The sequence below is a fragment of the Sorghum bicolor genome, chromosome 6 (assembly GCF_000003195.3).
Source record: "Sorghum bicolor cultivar BTx623 chromosome 6, Sorghum_bicolor_NCBIv3, whole genome shotgun sequence".
Taxonomy (NCBI): domain Eukaryota; kingdom Viridiplantae; phylum Streptophyta; class Magnoliopsida; order Poales; family Poaceae; genus Sorghum; species Sorghum bicolor.
This window is the reverse complement of record NC_012875.2, coordinates 59,986,460-60,004,113: the sequence shown is the minus strand read 5'-3', so window position 1 is coordinate 60,004,113 and position 17,654 is coordinate 59,986,460. Positions and strand designations below refer to the sequence as shown.

General features: G+C 44.8%; 2 protein-coding genes across 2 annotated transcripts; one reads left to right on the top strand and one right to left on the bottom strand.

Annotated features, from left to right (window-relative positions):
• LOC8076460 (putative B3 domain-containing protein Os04g0676650) lies at positions 906 to 6,525 on the top strand. The gene is made up of 9 exons (XM_002448725.2): positions 906 to 1,337; positions 1,982 to 2,287; positions 4,095 to 4,222; positions 4,304 to 4,432; positions 5,085 to 5,171; positions 5,337 to 5,437; positions 5,634 to 5,680; positions 5,760 to 5,836; positions 6,049 to 6,525. The coding sequence occupies exons 1-9, from the start codon at positions 1,031 to 1,033 to the stop codon at positions 6,169 to 6,171; spliced, it is 1,305 nt and encodes a 434-aa protein (XP_002448770.1). The 5' UTR covers positions 906 to 1,030; the 3' UTR covers positions 6,172 to 6,525.
• LOC8076459 lies at positions 11,092 to 13,041 on the bottom strand. The gene is made up of 2 exons (XM_002447274.2): positions 11,949 to 13,041; positions 11,092 to 11,363 (listed from the first exon to the last, which is right to left on the bottom strand). The coding sequence occupies exon 1, from the start codon at positions 12,905 to 12,907 to the stop codon at positions 12,092 to 12,094; it is 816 nt and encodes a 271-aa protein (XP_002447319.1). The 5' UTR covers positions 12,908 to 13,041; the 3' UTR covers positions 11,092 to 11,363; positions 11,949 to 12,091.

Genomic DNA, 17,654 nt, shown 5'->3' with positions numbered 1-17,654 from the left:
TGCTAAGCAAAAAACAATCCTATCTAAGATCTCATGCCGATGAAGATAGATTTGCTTCACCTTCAGGTATTGAGGAACATGAGGAACAATGAGAACATACGGTAAACTATTCACCTACTAAGCGGAATGTGTGGAGAAAAAGGTCTAGACATGAGGTAGAAAACATTAGAAAAACATAAACATGTAACATGAAAGTATAGAGTAGAGTGCTACAAAATATTATTTGTATATATGTTCGTTAATACCCTCTAGGACCGGTGTGAAATGTCATTTTATTTATATTATATTGAGATATGTTCAAAGATGCATCCTATTGAGCAATCTTGCATATATTATGATATACACTCTCAGGTAGACGTGTCTCTTTTCTTGCTTTGTGTAGTAGTGCCATATGCTGGTAAACGTGTCTCTTTTCTTGCTTTGTGTAGTAGTGACATATGCTATTAGAGAGTGTGTATTACAATATATACAAGATTTAACTATAAACTATGGTATAAAAAGCAATGTCAAAGATGCATCCCATTCTCTCTCCTTCCTATTAGAGAGTGTGTATCAATATATACAAGATTTAACTCTAAACTATATGGTAGAATCTAGCCAGTATCAGTTTCTTATAATAAGCATTGTCAAGAGTTTCTTATAATAAGCATTGTCAAAGATGCATCACATTCTCTCCTTCCAAATATATTCCATATGTTATTAGAGAGTGTATATCACAATATATATAAGATTTAATTCTAAAGCCAGTATCACTTTCTTATAATATAAAGCAGGTAACAAATGCTATATTTTTTTTTCGCCTGCCATTCCATTTATAGCTTTTTGTTGAGCAGTGCATGCCAGCTTTCTTTTTTGTCACGAAGATATTTTACCCCGTCCTCGATCTCCCAAAGAAAATTCCCCAAAGCCCGAAATAAATCAGGCAGCACCTACAGAGAGACGACCTCTTCAAGGCCACAGCCGCGGCCACCACCACCTGGCCCCGTCTCTCCCTTCTCTTGCAGGCCATACACAGACGTCGCTGCTCCGGATGGCCAACGCGAAGGGCTCGTCCGCCGGCGCCGCCGGCGCAGGCCACGCCGACCTCGGCAGGGCCATTTCACACGAGCAACACCAGGCGTTCATGATGGCTTCCGTGCACCGGGCCGCCCCGGGGGCCGCGAACGTGCACCAGCAGCACTTCCACCAGTACCCCGCCGGCCTGATCCGGGCGCCGGTGCCAATGCCGGTTCATGTACCGGTGTCACAGACCCCGTACTCCGCCCAGATCGCGGTGCCGCCGCCGCAGCCGCTCATCCCACCGCCAGACCACCGCCTGCACTCCCTGCCGCCTACCGGTCAGTACCCCGGACGACGGCATGCCGAATTATGCGTTGGAGTCTCCATGATCTTTAGTCTATTAGGGTTTCTTCGATGATGCTTCTAGGGTTTTGATGCGCGCTCGGATCTGTGCGTCGGCTCGTGCTACATGTGGGGCGATGTGATTATGTCCCCGATTGTTCTTATATTAGCGGATTTTATAGTCTCGTCATGATTAGCTCCCGGCCTAGACAAAAACTTATGATTGGCGAGCTTTATTTCATCGTTGCATAAAGTTATCTGCTCTACGGGTTCAGAGCCATTTTGACACACTTCTGAGATCTCCATTTGCCATTTTAATCTCACCTCAGTGTCACTAATCAATCACTAACAAAATTTTTCTTTCAACGAGTTACTAATTATGAGTTTTCTTTCAACAAGTAACCATTTATGTCTTTCTGAGTTTTCTTTCAACAAGTTACGTACCATTTGTGACTAGTCATATGCATATAGTGATTCATTATTAGCATCGTCTTCCTGCAAAGATCATGCCACCATCTTTGCTATGTTACACTTATCAATTCTTGATACTTCATCCTCTCTTCTTCTTCTTCTTCTTCACTCTTCACCATTTTCATTACTATGTAAACATCTAATTAAGGTCTGCTCCCAAATTTTCCAGGATGTTACCAGGATTATTCTCCATATGGCAACACAGCATCTTTGCAGCACACAGCAGCAAGGGGTTTTGCAGACTGGGGAGTGCACAACAATGCAATTGTGTCCTTGGCTCATGCCACTAGTTTTGCCAACGGGAGCAACAATATCAACAGCAATGGATTATTACATCAAAATTTATCCCCGTATACCACCCATACATGGACTACTACTTACGTGCAGAGGCCTTACAACACTGCTTATGCTCCTGCAACAATGAATATGCTCCAAACTCCTTCCTTTCACAGCAACAACCATGAAAAAGAGTCAGGTATATATATGCGCGTGTACATTTGGCACTTACAAATGGAATATTTGCATGGGTTTGTTTTGTGTAGTGGACTGGTCACTGGTACTGTGGATTGTTTCTAAGTAGTGGGGCTAGTCAATTAGAGGACCTTGGAGCCAACGCGAAGCTAGAGAAAAAACAGGAGGGCTTGCGGCATGTGTTTGGGTGCATAGAGTTGGACATTGGTACAAATATGGTGAATAATTGATATCAATAATTGATTTCTTGTTTTGGTGTGGGTGTGGCCGCACGCCCGCACCCACATTGCCTTATATGGATCTGTTGCCCTTGCTCAGATCTATGATGTAGATAAAGAAAGGAGATAGGAGTAGTATTTTCCTTGCTTGTATTCATTAATGTTGTTTCCTCCTTATTAGAGATTGTTGGCTCTAGCAAAACCTCTAACAAATTAACAAAGCAAATCCCTGATCACAACATGTCAATTTTATCTAATAATATGATTTACCTTGATTCAAAAAGAACTACCTCAATATTCTATTTGAGTGGTCGTAGCTTGATTTGTGGTGCCACCATAGATGCAAACCCACATAAGACTTTGACACTATTTATCTTGGAGGGAGGGACTCTATCTTTTTAGGGTTTGCTTTAACTCATGAGAACTTAGGGAAAAACATACGTATACATTACGAGTGAAGATGTCTAAAGTAGAAATGGTTTGTCGTATTCATCATTATAGTGCAAGGGTTGAACACGTGAAGTAGGGTAGTGATATATGTCAAATAGGGGCATGTTTGTCTTTTTCTCTTAGGAGATTCCTTCCAAGACCACAGTCTCATTTAGATGTGTCAACCCCCTTGGTCTTTCAAAGTCAAGGTAGATTCATCAGTTTTTTGGTAAATACAAGGCCAATTAGGACATGCAGAAATTTTAGATAATTTGCTCACCTCTTTTCTAACTCTTATGCAAGTTTTTCCATCCACGAGCCCCTGCAAGGATTCTACTCCATCCGTTCTAAATTGTAAGTCATTCTGGCTTTTCTAGGTCCATTGCTTTTGCGCACCTAGATATTATGTTTATATACATAGTAAAAGCTATATATCTAGAAAAAAGTCAGAACAATTTACAATTTAGAAAGGAGGGAGTACTTGGCACCATGCTTCTTCATTTGTTATTAAAAATTGTTAGGTAAAGAATCGTAAATGAACCGAAGGTCTGGTTGGGTTATCTTTACGATTCATGAGAAGTTAGAGTTACGGTTTGGGGTCCATTAGGTCTAGGAGCTTAATTCATAGAGAATTAGATGCATAGCATGGATTACATGAGGCTATAGGTTGTAAGAATGTAAAGGGAGGGCCATGAGAGGTTTCGGTTGCTGTTTTGTGTGTGTATGTTGGGGGTGGGGGGTTGCTGGTGGGGGAGGGGTATTATATACTCTGATTAATTTCTAAACAGCCTCAATTTCACAATTATTTCTGCTCGAAAGTCAAATACACTCTGCACCTTGTTCTTTACTGAAATCAAAATTGGCTAGATAGATTTATTTTATTTTCCGCAGAAAACAAGGAACATTTAATTTACTTGCGATAGAAAGTGCAGAGTTATTTTATGATTAATTAATTTATAGACATCCCCGACAACCAAAGATTTTTTTCCAATGCATCCAAGTGCATGTTTCATAAATATGTGATACTAATGCAGAAGCCTAAGTCTCTAAACCTTGCATTTTGTTGACAAAAATATATGTATGTCATGCAGCTATATATGGTTTGAAATAAAAGGAGAAATGTACTGTGTGTTGCTTCATTACTTATCATTTGGTGGTGCGCAGGTGCAGTTTTTTCAAATAGCTTTAACATGGGCCCATCAGGGACACCTACCTCCCCTTTTCAACTTACGTCTCCAAGCTCAACCAACTACACTTCCACTCAAATCTTTGAGGAAACCAACAACTTAGAGGTAAACATTAGGACTATTTCAGAGTATGGTCAAAATATTTTTTTTGTTCATATGAGTAGTTATGGTGTCATGATTCTCCAGGACACTTCAAGAGTCTTTGGAGGTGGGGATAATGAAAGCAACAACAGTGAGGAACCAGATCCCACTCCGGCTGTGGAGATGGAAGACCTAAACCAGGGCAATGGGCATATTAGTTTTACAAATAAAAAAGTATGTTGCCATTTTAATGCATCATATGCTTTGTTGGTACTATTAGTATTTTCTATACAGGATTGACACATTATTTAACTCAAGAAAATAATTATACTCATTGATTGCATAGGAGTAAAGTCAACTATTTATTATTCTCTAGGACTGAGGGAAATGAATTCACAATTTTCAACTAGTTGATTCTACCTAAAAAGTTTTATTATAAAAGAATACTCAAACCTAGTGAACGTATGGCAATGAGTAGGAAAATAGTGTTTTTAGATGGATAAACATAATTTTAGGTTGTTCCAAACTATAAGTCGCTTTGGCTTTTCTAAATACATATACCTGTTCGCTTGGCTGAAAAGGCATGACAGAAAGTTCGCTGATTTGTTGTGAAAGAAAAATACTGCTGAATGACAGACAAAGTCGGCTAATAAGCTCAAACGCTTTTGCTACGTATCTAGATGTACTAGAAAAGCTAAAACAACTTACAATTTGAAATGGAGGGAGTAGCTAAAATGTACTATATATAGAAGGTATCATTCTCCAGTATGTATTACTGGTATGCCAAAATTCATTGCTGACCGCTTAAACAATCATCATATTTGGTGGCTTCCTCCTGAACTAAGTCTCATTTTTTTCTCATATGCCAATCTGTTACATGCAAAAGGTCAACTGTCAAGATTACCGTATGGTCTTGCGCAAGGACTTGACAAACAGTGATGTTGGAAACATTGGAAGAATTGTGCTGCCAAAGGTAGATACTTGCACTTGCATATCCTGTTAACTGGGTTTTACTCTCTGGTATGTTCATTGTGTTCTACATTATATTTCCAGCACGAAGCCCAGCTATAATGCAAGTAAGATTTTAACTGTGAGCTGCAAGTCATCTTGCAATTTCACCTTTTTCTGAATTCTGTAGAAAGATGCAGAGCCTAACCTTCCAATCTTGGAAGATAAGGATGGCCTGATACTGGAAATGGACGACTTTGAGCTCCCAGCTGTATGGAAGTTTAAGTACAGGTATCTTCACCATAGTGCACTACTATTGGTTGCTCAGATGTCAGAGTTTCTGATGATCATCAGTTTAGAGTGAATATTTGCCTGTAGTTTCTCCAGATGCCAAAAAGTAATGCAAGCCTCAGCTTGAGGATCGATATATCTGCCTGTTGCTCGGCAACTGAATTTTATCATGCTGATGCAATATATTTTCTTTCAGGTACTGGCCTAATAATAAGAGTAGGATGTATATCTTGGAAACTACTGGTAAGTCGATCATAGAGTAAAGTAATTCTTAACTTGGAGTTCTGTATATATGTCAACGAATTGCATGCCCTATTCTCAGGTGAATTTGTTAAGAGGCATGGACTTCAAGCTAAGGACATCCTCATCATTTACAGGAACAAGAGATCTGGCAGATATGTATGTAAAAGTTATATTACCCACTTCCTTATTCTGTCAGCTACATTCAAACGGAGTATTATTGTTCCTCTGATCATATCCATCTTGCATCCTGACACCTCTGATCATAGAGTTACTTTCCATCGTACGGAGTAATATGTATGTATTCTCTCATTTTCTTTTCCTGACAGCTCTATTCTATCTTCTCATGCCTCTATCCTCTCTATGCTAAGGTTGCCCGCGCGGTGAAGGCTGAGCACATACCAGCGCCAGGATGTGAGTGCATTAAGGCAGGCAATCCCAGAGAAGAGTGCGGCTTCTCCGTCAGTCCTTCGGTCAAGAAGATTATCACGTAGATGGTTGGTGGCTTCGTACCTGAATCTGAGCGTCAGAAGAAGAAAAAAAACATCAGAAATGTATGGTGTAGGCTGTTGCCGTGCAGGAGCACACCGGGAATCGCCGCTTGATGAACCTGGAGCCAAGGAAACCGTTGTGATCGAGGTTGTATCATCGAAACTGAATTCCCGCTGAACCTGCCTAGGCCTGTACTGTACTGTGTTTCCCTTGTTGTTGGCAACTATAGCTTGAGATAAATGAATTTGCTTTGTACCTGTACATATTTCGTGTTTGGATAATTCGGTGAGAAACAATTGAGCCATGGGCGTTGTGCCGTCTTTTGAATAATTCTGATTCCCATGGCGGCATAGACATATATTTGTTTTTTCATTTCTGAAGTCGTTGCCTTTTTTTTTGACTGGTAGATAGAAAATGGTCCAATTACATGTCAATTCCATGGTTTGGTGTGATTTGCAACGCTCGTGCCCCTTGTGCCCAGTGGTCTTGTAACAAGCCCAGCGCCTTTATAGCTCCCGCCAAGGTCCAGAGGTGTCCTTGCTCTCGCGCCTCCTGAAGCAACGACGCCGATGGTCCTGAAAAGCACTTGAGCAGTGGAAGTTTTCGTATCAGGCCGTGTTTAGTTGGGGAAGGAAAAACTTTTATGACACTGTAGCACTTTCGTTTGTTTGTGGTAATTATAGTCCAAACATGGATTAACTAGGCTCAAATGATTCGTCTTGTAAATTTCGACCAAACTTTACAATTAGTTTTTATTTTTGTTTATATTTAATATTCTATGCATGCGTCTAAAGATTCTATGTGATGGAGAATCTTGAAAAATTTTGGGTTTTGGAGTGGAAGTAAACAAACCCTCAGACAAGCAGGTAGGAACATGGGTTATTATTGGTGAAGGCATCAAGATCAAATCGGCTCACTATTCAGGACAGCTAATGTTGTGATTGGAGCTAGTAGCGGTGTAGTATGTTAAATCTTTTCGGTCCAGCAGGAAGGGGCTAAGGTTCTAGACTTCTAGTGAGATGTACTAGCTGAAGTAGTTGTGACCTAAGCACGGCCTATTTGAACACAAGACACATAGGTGCAGTAGCACGGGATGAAAAGTATCATGGGAGGACATGGGAAAGCATGCTCATCAATCCCTGGAGCTACTCTGTATAATCTATCCCATTCCCACATAACCTAGGGACTAGGCACCTACTTCTGCAGTAGTATCTATGATCAGAACCAATCATGTGTGTGTTGTTGTTGTCATCTTTCTAATTAGGGAAATGCGGAGTTGTATTTTAGTTTTCTTCATTTTTCAGAAAACTAGTTGGTCTAGAAAAAGGCTAGCTAACTAACTGTAGTACATGAAAAATAATTGAACTGCTCAATGAGACACCTGAGTGCAGAAGGTTTATCCTTGCTCGGTAGTAGGATTAAATTAAATTGAAAGCCATCACTTTCTGATAGTAAAACATACCCAACTTTCCCAGCTGATTATTCCTCAATGCTGTAGTACATATGCTGTCACTATACCTTCAATGCTTCAGCTGATTATTCCTCCTCGGTGAACAACTAATCTGCTGACAGTTAACATAGATGGAATGCCATTTCAGGTTGGCAAACGGCATTTGAACAATCTCTGCAGGTATATTAAATGTACAGTGACCCAAGTCCCAGCAAAGCTCACCTAAAACAATGACCTCCTTAAGTTAAAAAAAAAACAGTGACCTCCTACAGTTACGGTACCCCTTATCATCAGCCCTTGCATTTGGACCAGGGCGCCTGACTAGCTGTTAAGAGCTGGAGCCAAAGAAAAATCTGACGCTTGCTTTTGGTGACCCAAATCTAATCCAGGTACTACACTAACCTGACAAGTACGCCATGATGTGGGCTACCATCACACAAACCTTGGCCTGACAACGACAACCCCGGCCTACGCCTACCAAACATACGTACGACAATAGCACCAATCTTGACACACACTCCGTTGTTCCTAACCTCCAATTTGTCTTGTTTTAACCTTTCGAGAATGTGCAGGAAGAGAGCTGAAATAATGCCACTAGAGCCAATTTATCTTGTGTCATTTTTAACAGTTTTTCTGTCCCTGAGAATGAGAGATTACCTTCGTTCTGACCCGACACGCATGAGTGCCTTTTCGACTGACCTGTGACACGAACACGACGTGCTCGATCAGTTGCTCACGAGCGGGATGAGCCCGTCACGCCCCGACCATCCGGTGGTGGATCGGAAGACGGATAGCTGTCGCTGCTGACGACGGCTACGGGCCACCGTGATTGTTATTCGATCGGGGGCGTCGACGGCGACAAGCCTAGCTAGTAGGCCGGCGGTGGTGGGGGCCGGCGGCGACGGCGCTTTTGCCGATTCCTCTCAGCAACCTCAACTCATGTCACCCTTCCTGCTGTGTCCCGATGCGTCCACCATTGCGCATGCATGTACATGTACTCGTTTTCGCGCACGGCGTTGTTCGCTGCACTTTGCCGCGCCCGTGTCTTTTTCAGCCGGATAGGATAGGCGCGGCAAGCACATACTATACAATAAGATTGCCAAGGCATTCCCTTTATATTGTGGTGATCATGATCAGCATATACTTATACTCCTATATAGTTATATATATACAACAAAAATACACTTGTGTGTGGTAAGTGGCATGAGGACCACAGGCCACAAGTGAAGAAGAAACTTCAAGCCATCTTCCATGTGTTGACACTTAAATTGGACCCAAGCCAATTTAAATAGGCCCATGACACTATTTTGACTCAATCTAAGAAAAACTTTATAAAGCAATATGATAATAGTACCATATTGGTTTTTCAACTAAATAAGACCACCCCTACTCCTTATAAAAATAAGAGATACATAGCCAATTGAGTTCCCCACAATCCAATCGTCGAAATACATCTACTATTCCAAATTTTACCCTTTTTTTAAACCCACTATTATTCGTTGCATCTCGCCTTTAGATTCATCGGCACTCTAGGCGTGCTCCTGTCCTCCTGGGAGACGTTTCTAGGCTTTTGCAGTTTTGGACGGGCTCCAGACCGGCCTAACCGATCTCTAGTGTGTTTCCATTTTCCAAGAATTCTTTCCTGCATGTATCGGGTTGTTTGCAACCCCAAGCGTGTGCTAACCCTTGCTAGTATGGGGTTTATATGAACCTGAAAACACCTTGCTCCACGGACGGAGATGGAGGTGGTTGTTGCCCTGTCACCATAACCACCACAACAGTACAATACCCTGGTGCTGTTGCAGGGTCAGTGGAAGTGGTGATTAGACCCTGTTCATGGATAGTTTAGGTTCCATAATTGAAGCCTAGGGAGGAGGTGCTAAGACTCTAGCTAATAGTCTCAAACGAAAGGGCAGCCACAAAACAAGGCCTCCATGGCACAGGTGTTGCTGCCAGATGGGATGTCTGAAGTTGTATTGCACCCTGATCCTGCCAGCATGCATGGCCATCATAGTTTTGGTGACATCTCTTGTCCAGAGGTAGTAGGAAACTAGCAACTCACACTCACACCCAGGGGTGTAGCTAGCCTTTTCAAATTTAAGTGCATCTAGCCACCCCCTTTTGATGTTGAGATGGATGCAAGCCCATAACATCATGCAGGCTAGGGAAGCTGCAGAGGAAAGAATCCACCATACAGATCTCAGCTCTGATGGATAAGTTGACTGTGGATGACGAGGATAAAACCTGAAATGCGCTTTCGAAATTGCGATACAGCCGAAGGGTTGTTTTTTTTTGGGACTTGCTGGTGCTGCCTTTCACGCAAAGCGACGCAATGCCCTGACCTGCACTCCTGCTTCACTGGATCACAATCATGCAGCTGTGGTTGGGAGTAGTAGAAGACCGGGATGGTTCAGTATATGGCCCTTTTCGCAGTGCGATGTGAAGAGCCATGCATCCTGTTGATTGTTGAAGCAGTTCGGACGCCACTTTCAGGAGCACAAGGGGGACACACTCCACTTCAGTCTCATCTTCAGAAAATTTTACTTCAGTTTGAATTGGCCATGTAGGAGTACAACACAAGTATATCCTTTGATATTCAGGTGTAATTATCAGAAGGCAAGTAACTTATTTCCTAGTCAGAACTCTTGAAAACATTCAGAAATTTTGAATTTAGTACTCGAACACGACGTCAAGCAGTACTGACTTGTACTCCTCAGGAACTGATTCTGCATATGTCACTGAAAGCAAAACTGCAGAATTTTCACAGCAAAGTACGCATACGTACTGTCACTGTTTCTCATGCCTGAAAAACAAAACTGCAGAGTATCTGGAAGCTGAAAATGTTCTCTGCGCATCATGCCTGCGCCCAACCAACAGTGACTCGCCCAACCAACAGTGACTCTCCAAGTTGGTTGTCGTATCAGGTTTATATTTGCAGCATTTACAATTCAAGGGAGGAGCCTCTGATCCATTGCATCTCGACGATTTTTTTTTATCACGATGATTGGTTTATCGTTAACCGTTTCGTTACACATGGGAGTATGGTAGAAGAGGAATAGTGTGTGTGTGTGTGTGTGAGAGAGAGAGAGAGAGGGAGCAACAGCGTGCAGGGCAAAACCAAACCTTTCCTGAATCATGATAATAGCTGTGACTTGTCATCTGCACATGATGCATATGTGAATATGTGATGTGTGTGTTTTTTTAACCAACAGTAGCACATGCACCCAAGTTTTGCTGTCAAGAATTGCTGGCTGTCAGACAAACAGTGACCATAACCACGCTGTATAGGCTGTAGCAACATAGAACAGGGAGGCATCTACTGACCATTCCATGAAAAATAAGAAAGAATCATGGAACAAGGTGGTGGCATGGCTATTGACCTGTGGATCTCCCTCCCCCACACTCACACAAACACAACCCATGTGGCAGCAACAGTTTATGTGTAAGCAGTAATCACAGGCACACCCACTACTTCACCAGTATTAGCACCATATATTTATATATATAAATATGAACTTGGACAATTAGCACTGTTATATAATCAGTAAAAGAGCTGTAGCAGAAAGAAAAAGAAAGTGGAAAGCTAGAAGAAATGCCAGGCGAGCAAGGGCAACAACTGAAAAGGAGAACCTAACAGCCAGGTACCAACTCAAACCATCATTTCAGCGCATTAAGGTCATCTAGCTACTCTCCACATCACCACCATCCAATAATCCATCCAGAACCTTCGCAGCCTGCAAGTCCCTGAAAGGGTCGAAACAAATTCGTCAGTTCCAGTGTTTTGGCCGCTTGTTCATGGCGAAATTTGACTGCAGGCATCTCGTTTAAGTCATTTAGTGCAACCAGGGGACATTCGGACATGTAAGTCTAGTCTGCACCAAGTGACTTGCGTAACTTTCTGTGATTAAAATCACTGTTATCTAATATTTTACTGCAAAACATAGAGTGTTGGCGCTGAAAATTCAGAGATTCAGACTACACCTCCGTCAGAGGATTTTACTTTTGACTGGAATTAGTCGTTCGTTTGCAGAGCACTCGCAGAAATATCCAGAGCATCAGTAGTCAGCACTAAGCAAGCATGCATCTACAGTTAGATCTTGGTGGCACCGAAAGGGAAAGATGAAACAAGTGGACCGGACTGCTAGCGCAGAAGCCGACCAATTTCTTGCTTTCTTACGGAAAGCAGCCACGCCAAGGCGTCGCCAACCTCCGGACACGCAAACGACAACTCATCACGGCTAATCAAGCAGCCGACTAATCTTGATCAAGAACGGATTTTTACTGTGCTGTTTCACTTCCACAAATTACTAGCATATATAATTTACCTACCTAAGCATGGCGATTCGAAAGACCCCGCCTCCCTCCGCTCCGGCGATCTCTTCGGCGGAAAAACCAAAGATGCATGTGTCTTCTACTATATACGTATATCGTACGGCGGCGGCGGTGGAAGCTGGATCGGGTGGGGAGGTCGCCTATTGTCGGCCGAAGGAGTTGCGGTTCTTCTTGATGAAGTCGTCGAACCGCCGGTTCATCTCCTCCGCGCCAACCGACGGGTCCCGGGCCCTCGGCGTCCGCGGCGGCCGCTGCTGCGGCGGTGATTGCTGTGCGGGAGGGGGAGCAGCCGGGCGCGTCTTCTGCATGATGGCGTTCCACGTGGCATCCAGATCGTCGTCGCCGTCGGCGTCCACGGCCTGCGACGGCAGCGAGGGCTCCCGCTCCAGGTGGACGGCGCGCTCCTGCGCAGGCGCCAGGCTACGCCGCACGTCCGCGAAGTAGGACGACGGGGAAGGGGAAGAAGAGGCGTCCTCGTCCGACTCGGTGGTGACGCAGGACTCGCCGCCGCCGGAGTCCGGCGAGAACTCGGCCTCCAGGGGCTCGCCGTACTCCTCCTCCTTGGCCTTGACGGTCGGCGCGGCGGTGGAGGCCATCAGCACGGCGTCGTGGCCGTGGACAGCGGCTGCCGGCGCAGTGTCCTGCGCGACCACCGGCCAGGGGTCCTTGTGCTGCTGGGCGGCGTGCTGGAAGTGCCTGTGGTCGGAGAGCTTCCAGATGACGAGGATGATGAGGTGCACGGTGACGAAGAGGTAGGGCGGGACGAGCCAGAGGCGCGCGACGGCCCAGGCGCGCGGCAGCACGGCGCCGGCCACGGACACGAGGCGCGGGACGGCGAGGCGCGCCAGGGACGCGGCCGCGGCCAGCACCGCGGACGCCAGGGCCACCTTCGCCGCGAGCACCGTCGTGGCGGGCATGCCCCCGCCGCGGTGCCGCGAGGCGTGGCCGTATGACATGGTGGGTGTAGAGCGGCAGAGGAGGAGGAGGCGGAAGCGGCCGGGCGAGCGCGAGCTGAGCTGGTGTCGGCGTCGCGGCGTGAGTAATGGGAAGGAGAGGAGGCGATGGGCATGGACCGAGAGCCGAGTGGAGCGGGTGCGCTGCTATTTATGGGGGAGAGGAGGCCAGCGGCGCGGCGCCAGAGCCTAGGGGGCCTCCTGAATTGGATTATTCGAACAAGATCATTTTTTCCGGATTTCTAACACACATATATTCATATATAAATAATAAATATATATATGAGTACAAGTGAACTATATAGTAAAAGAAATTAGGAATCGAGTATTTATGTATTTATTTCAATATAAGCAGTGTATAAACGTTTTTTAAAGTATTGATGTATTCGTAACAATCTTGCATATTCATTTTTTTAAAATAAAATGACACTCACAATGGATGCTTCTATGGATAAAAATAAATGGTCCTTCTGAAACACAGTAATTTCAAAGTATCTAAAAAGTAATTTTACATGAATCAATTTGTTTTCACAGAAAAACATAGAAAATAGAGAAAGAAATCTACGTTCTAAAGGTGCCTAAGAGTTTGTTCGCTTAGCTGAAATGTTATGGCCGAAAGTACTATTTATTAATTTATAGTGAGAAAAACACTACTGAAAAGTTATGGCTGAAAGTACTATTCACTAATTTATAGTGAGAAAAATACTACTAAATTACTGAGGTTCTGTAGATAAACTCAAGCTAAGTCCTTAGGATTGCGACATACTCTTACGTTTTCTACCTTTAGAACTCCTAAAAATGCTACTACTACAACTACAAAAGCAGTTAAAACCTGTAGTGGCAATTGACAGACCGTTGGGAGAGCGACGGATCCAATCCAATCCACTGGACCGACCACACCCAAGCATGGTGGCGAGTGGCCGTGCGGCGTGCGCGGTGCGCCATGCCCCGGCATCCTCATTCGCGGCTGGACCTGCGCTGCTCCGGCTAATCATTCCAGTTCCAGCTCCCACTGCCTTTTGGCCAGTCCGTCTGGATTACGATACGATTACCCCCCGCTTTATTTTGGTCCAGAAAAAACGTCGCCCTCCGTGTCCCGTGAATCAGTTTCGAGCGTCGGCAGGGCGCAGGCACGGCTGGTTGCATTGAGAATATTTTTTTAAAAAAAGAGTTTTTGCCTTGAGAAATGTCCAGAGCTGACGACGACGATGCTGGCGCAGGTGCTCCAGTTCCCCGATCCGGCTGCACTTGGCCATGGGAGCTGGGACGGGAGCGTGGGCAGTGGACACGTCTCGGGCTGTCCTCCTGGCAGTGGCAGGTCAACTCCTTCGGGTTAACAATGCATTTCCCAGATCGATCCATCGATGATCAGCCAACTGCCCGATCCAGATCAGCCCCCAGGCGTGGTCAAAGCCCAACAGTGATTCCAAAGGTGCAGAGCAGAGCAGGTGGGAAAGCATCGTGTCTTTTACCAAGCCGTTGGTCCTCGTAGAGTCGTAGTAGCACTATTTTTAACTACGGCTTTGTTTAGTTCACTCTGAAAACCAAAAAGTTTTTAAGATTCTCCGTCAGTCGTGGAATATGCATGAAACATTAAATATAGACGAAAACAAAAACTAATTACACAGTTTAGCTGTAAATCACGAGACGAATTTTTTGATCCTAGTTAGGGCTTGTTTAGATCCAAATTTTTTTTGGATTTTGACACTGTAGCACTTTCGTTTTTATTTGACAAACATTGTCCAATCATGGAGTAACTAGGTTTAAAGGATTCGTCTCGCGATTTACAGACAAACTGTGTAATTAGTTTTTATTTTTATCTATATTTAATGCTCTATGCATGTGCCGCAAGATTCGATGTGACGGGGAATCTTGTAAAGTTTTGGGTTTTTGGGTGTATCTAAACAAGACCTTAGTCTATGATTGGATAATATTTATCACAAACAAACAAAAATGCTACAGTACCAAAAACTTTTTCACTTTTCGGAACTAAACAAGGCCTACTACTCGTAGCAGTACTTGTAAACACTCACTCACGGACTCACCAAACGGTTAAAAAGAAGGACTTTTTTTTTTCTCTTGGTAAAGGGTACAAGGAAGGTTACTTTGGTTAGCAGGACCCAGAAGGGCAGGAGTAGAACAAGAGTTTCTACTCTCTACAAGAAACACGCAGTAGTCATGGATAGGGTCGTGTCGCAAGAACGGGTAGATAGAGTGGACCTGCCCCTTTTTCCTGGGGGGAAAGGGGGGAAAGTGCGTGCGCTGCGCGGCGCGGATTTGTTTGCCTTCCAGACCCTTCCTTGTTGCCGCTCTGCATGCCGAGGGCCGAGCCCAGCGCGCCGCCGCCCACCAAGCAAGCGGTCCTCCTCCCGGCGGATCAGGATCACGGATCACGCGCACCAGCAGACCAGTCCAGCACCACGAGGCTGCCTGCCGCCATTACGTACGAGTAGTACAGCACAGGCAGGCAGCAGCCTCGTACGTGTCACCTATACGGTACAGATCGAGATGTGAGCAGCGACGACGGACGACGCTAGCTAGCTACGCGTATATTACGACGACGACGCCGGCATGCCCCGTCGCCGTCTACGCCGCGCGCGGGTCTGTCCTGTAGTAGTATTGTGCTTATAAATGCGGTCCATGCATGGCGTCGCTTTTCTCCACATCCTCTCTCGTTCAGTCGTTTTTTATACTATAAACCGTTGAAAACTAGTCGATCAACGGAAACGGCCGGTGTATTTCTCAGGAGAGAGATGTACCAAACAGGATCCATACGTGTTGCTGTGCATATCGCAGACGAGCTGCGATGGCTACGGTGACTACTGCAGATCGCGTGGGGATACGCCGCCTGCACTACGCCGCCATACCGCCGAGGGCAACACTGCCGCCGACCACGCGCGCCGAGCCATCACCGTCGCCGTCACGCACGTCGCGCGCGCGCCCCCCTGCCCTGCCCTGTCCGTCCTCGAGACATCGACGGCCGGCCATCGCTGTCGCCCCAGCTGCAGCTAGCGGCGCGGCCGAACAGCACAGGTGAACGAACGAAGCCGCTGCCGATCGCGACCTGCTTAGGCTGCGTGCATGGTGCATTAATTCAATAGCGCGCTGCCGGCGGGCGACGAGACCGACCTGCCGACGCACATCTGCGACCGACCAACCGATGTGGAGATCGATCGCCTGGTTATGCAGCAGGGCTAATGAGCTGTGCGGGTTGCCAAATCACGTGGGATTAGCGGAATCCCAGCGTTGCCAACGGGTGGCTCGCTCCGTCCGTGTGGCTCTTTACATGCATGGGCGTTGCATTACAAGCTGTCTGTATCTGTGTGCTCTCGGCGGCGGGCAGCTTGCTCGAGAAGCGCCATTGCGCTACTAGCTGTTGCTGATCGATGATGAGCAGGCTTTATTTGTTCCTTGCTTGGCTTTTGCCAAAGGCGGGATGAGAATATATATGAGATCCATCCATCCATCAGGTGGTCCGCTAGATCGTGCCCTGGACAAGGGAAGAACAACGTTGTCCGCCACACCGGAATCTCAGATGTGTACTATGTATGTATACGTCTTGAGAGCGTTGGGAATTTCGTATTAGATTAGAGTATTACAAGAAGCATACCCTGTATGGTTTCGAATGAAATTAGACTATATTTAATTACTTACATGAAGGATTAAACTACAAAATAATATTAATGGATGACATGACACGCCAATGTGGATAACTAGATGCATGTTAGTGGAATTTGTGTCTTACTAACATGTATATCAGTAGGTTGTACGTTGAGGTGGCTTAATGAGGTTTAGGATTATATAAAATATATAGATTAATGATGGTTCCAAATGGATCCTTTGCATTGCTCGTTCCATTAATGATTGTGACTAATCTTACGTTTTCTAGAACATTTTTTTAAAATTAAAAGTGTGTGTAGATGTACTATAATCCGATAGAAAAAGTTAGGAGTATTCATGTACTTGCTCCGTTCTTATTAACAACAGATGGTTCCTGTCCATGCATTTGTTAAACTAAAGCATTCCTAGTGAGGGATTTGTTAATTAGTGTAAACAATGTCGCAAAGTTGAAGCTTGAACCCTAACCACCCAAGTTTTGGTTCCCTTCCGTACAGTCCAGTTCAACAGAGGTGGCTTTCCTTGATTCTCTTCTCTCACACTCAGAGCCCTGCTAGCTGCTTTATTCCTTGCTTCTCCTAAACTAAATACCACTTGATGACGATGCGGCAATAACAAACGATTATATTCTATCACCATACGTACATGCTTCGTGAGGCATGCAAATGAGTTCGGCTATAATTTAATTAGTTGGAACCACCCATGAATAAAGCTATATATGTGCTTAGATTAAGGTCTTCGATCAGGATATCTGATCCTCTGACCTCAATCAGTGGTGTGGATTATATATGGAATTCGGTCCAACTGTAATAGTTCAATAATAGTTCGAGACCAACTAATGTTTCGCAGCAAGTGTCATTGGTAAGTGACAGCACCTAAGTAGGAACTGGAGGCATTTCATATAATGTCAACTTGGTCTGGAATCATTTTTTTTCCCCTGTTACAAAAGGTCTGAAAACCAGAAATTTTAGTGCTTCTTCAGGACACGTTTTGTGTTTATTTATTCTATCTACAAAGCACTTTTTCGTGTGCCAGTTGTGCCTTGAGGTTGGGTGAGACTGTGAGAGTGATCAGCAGGGAGGATTATTATTTTAAAAAGCAAGACAGCCGTGAGAGCTGAATTAAGCCTGTG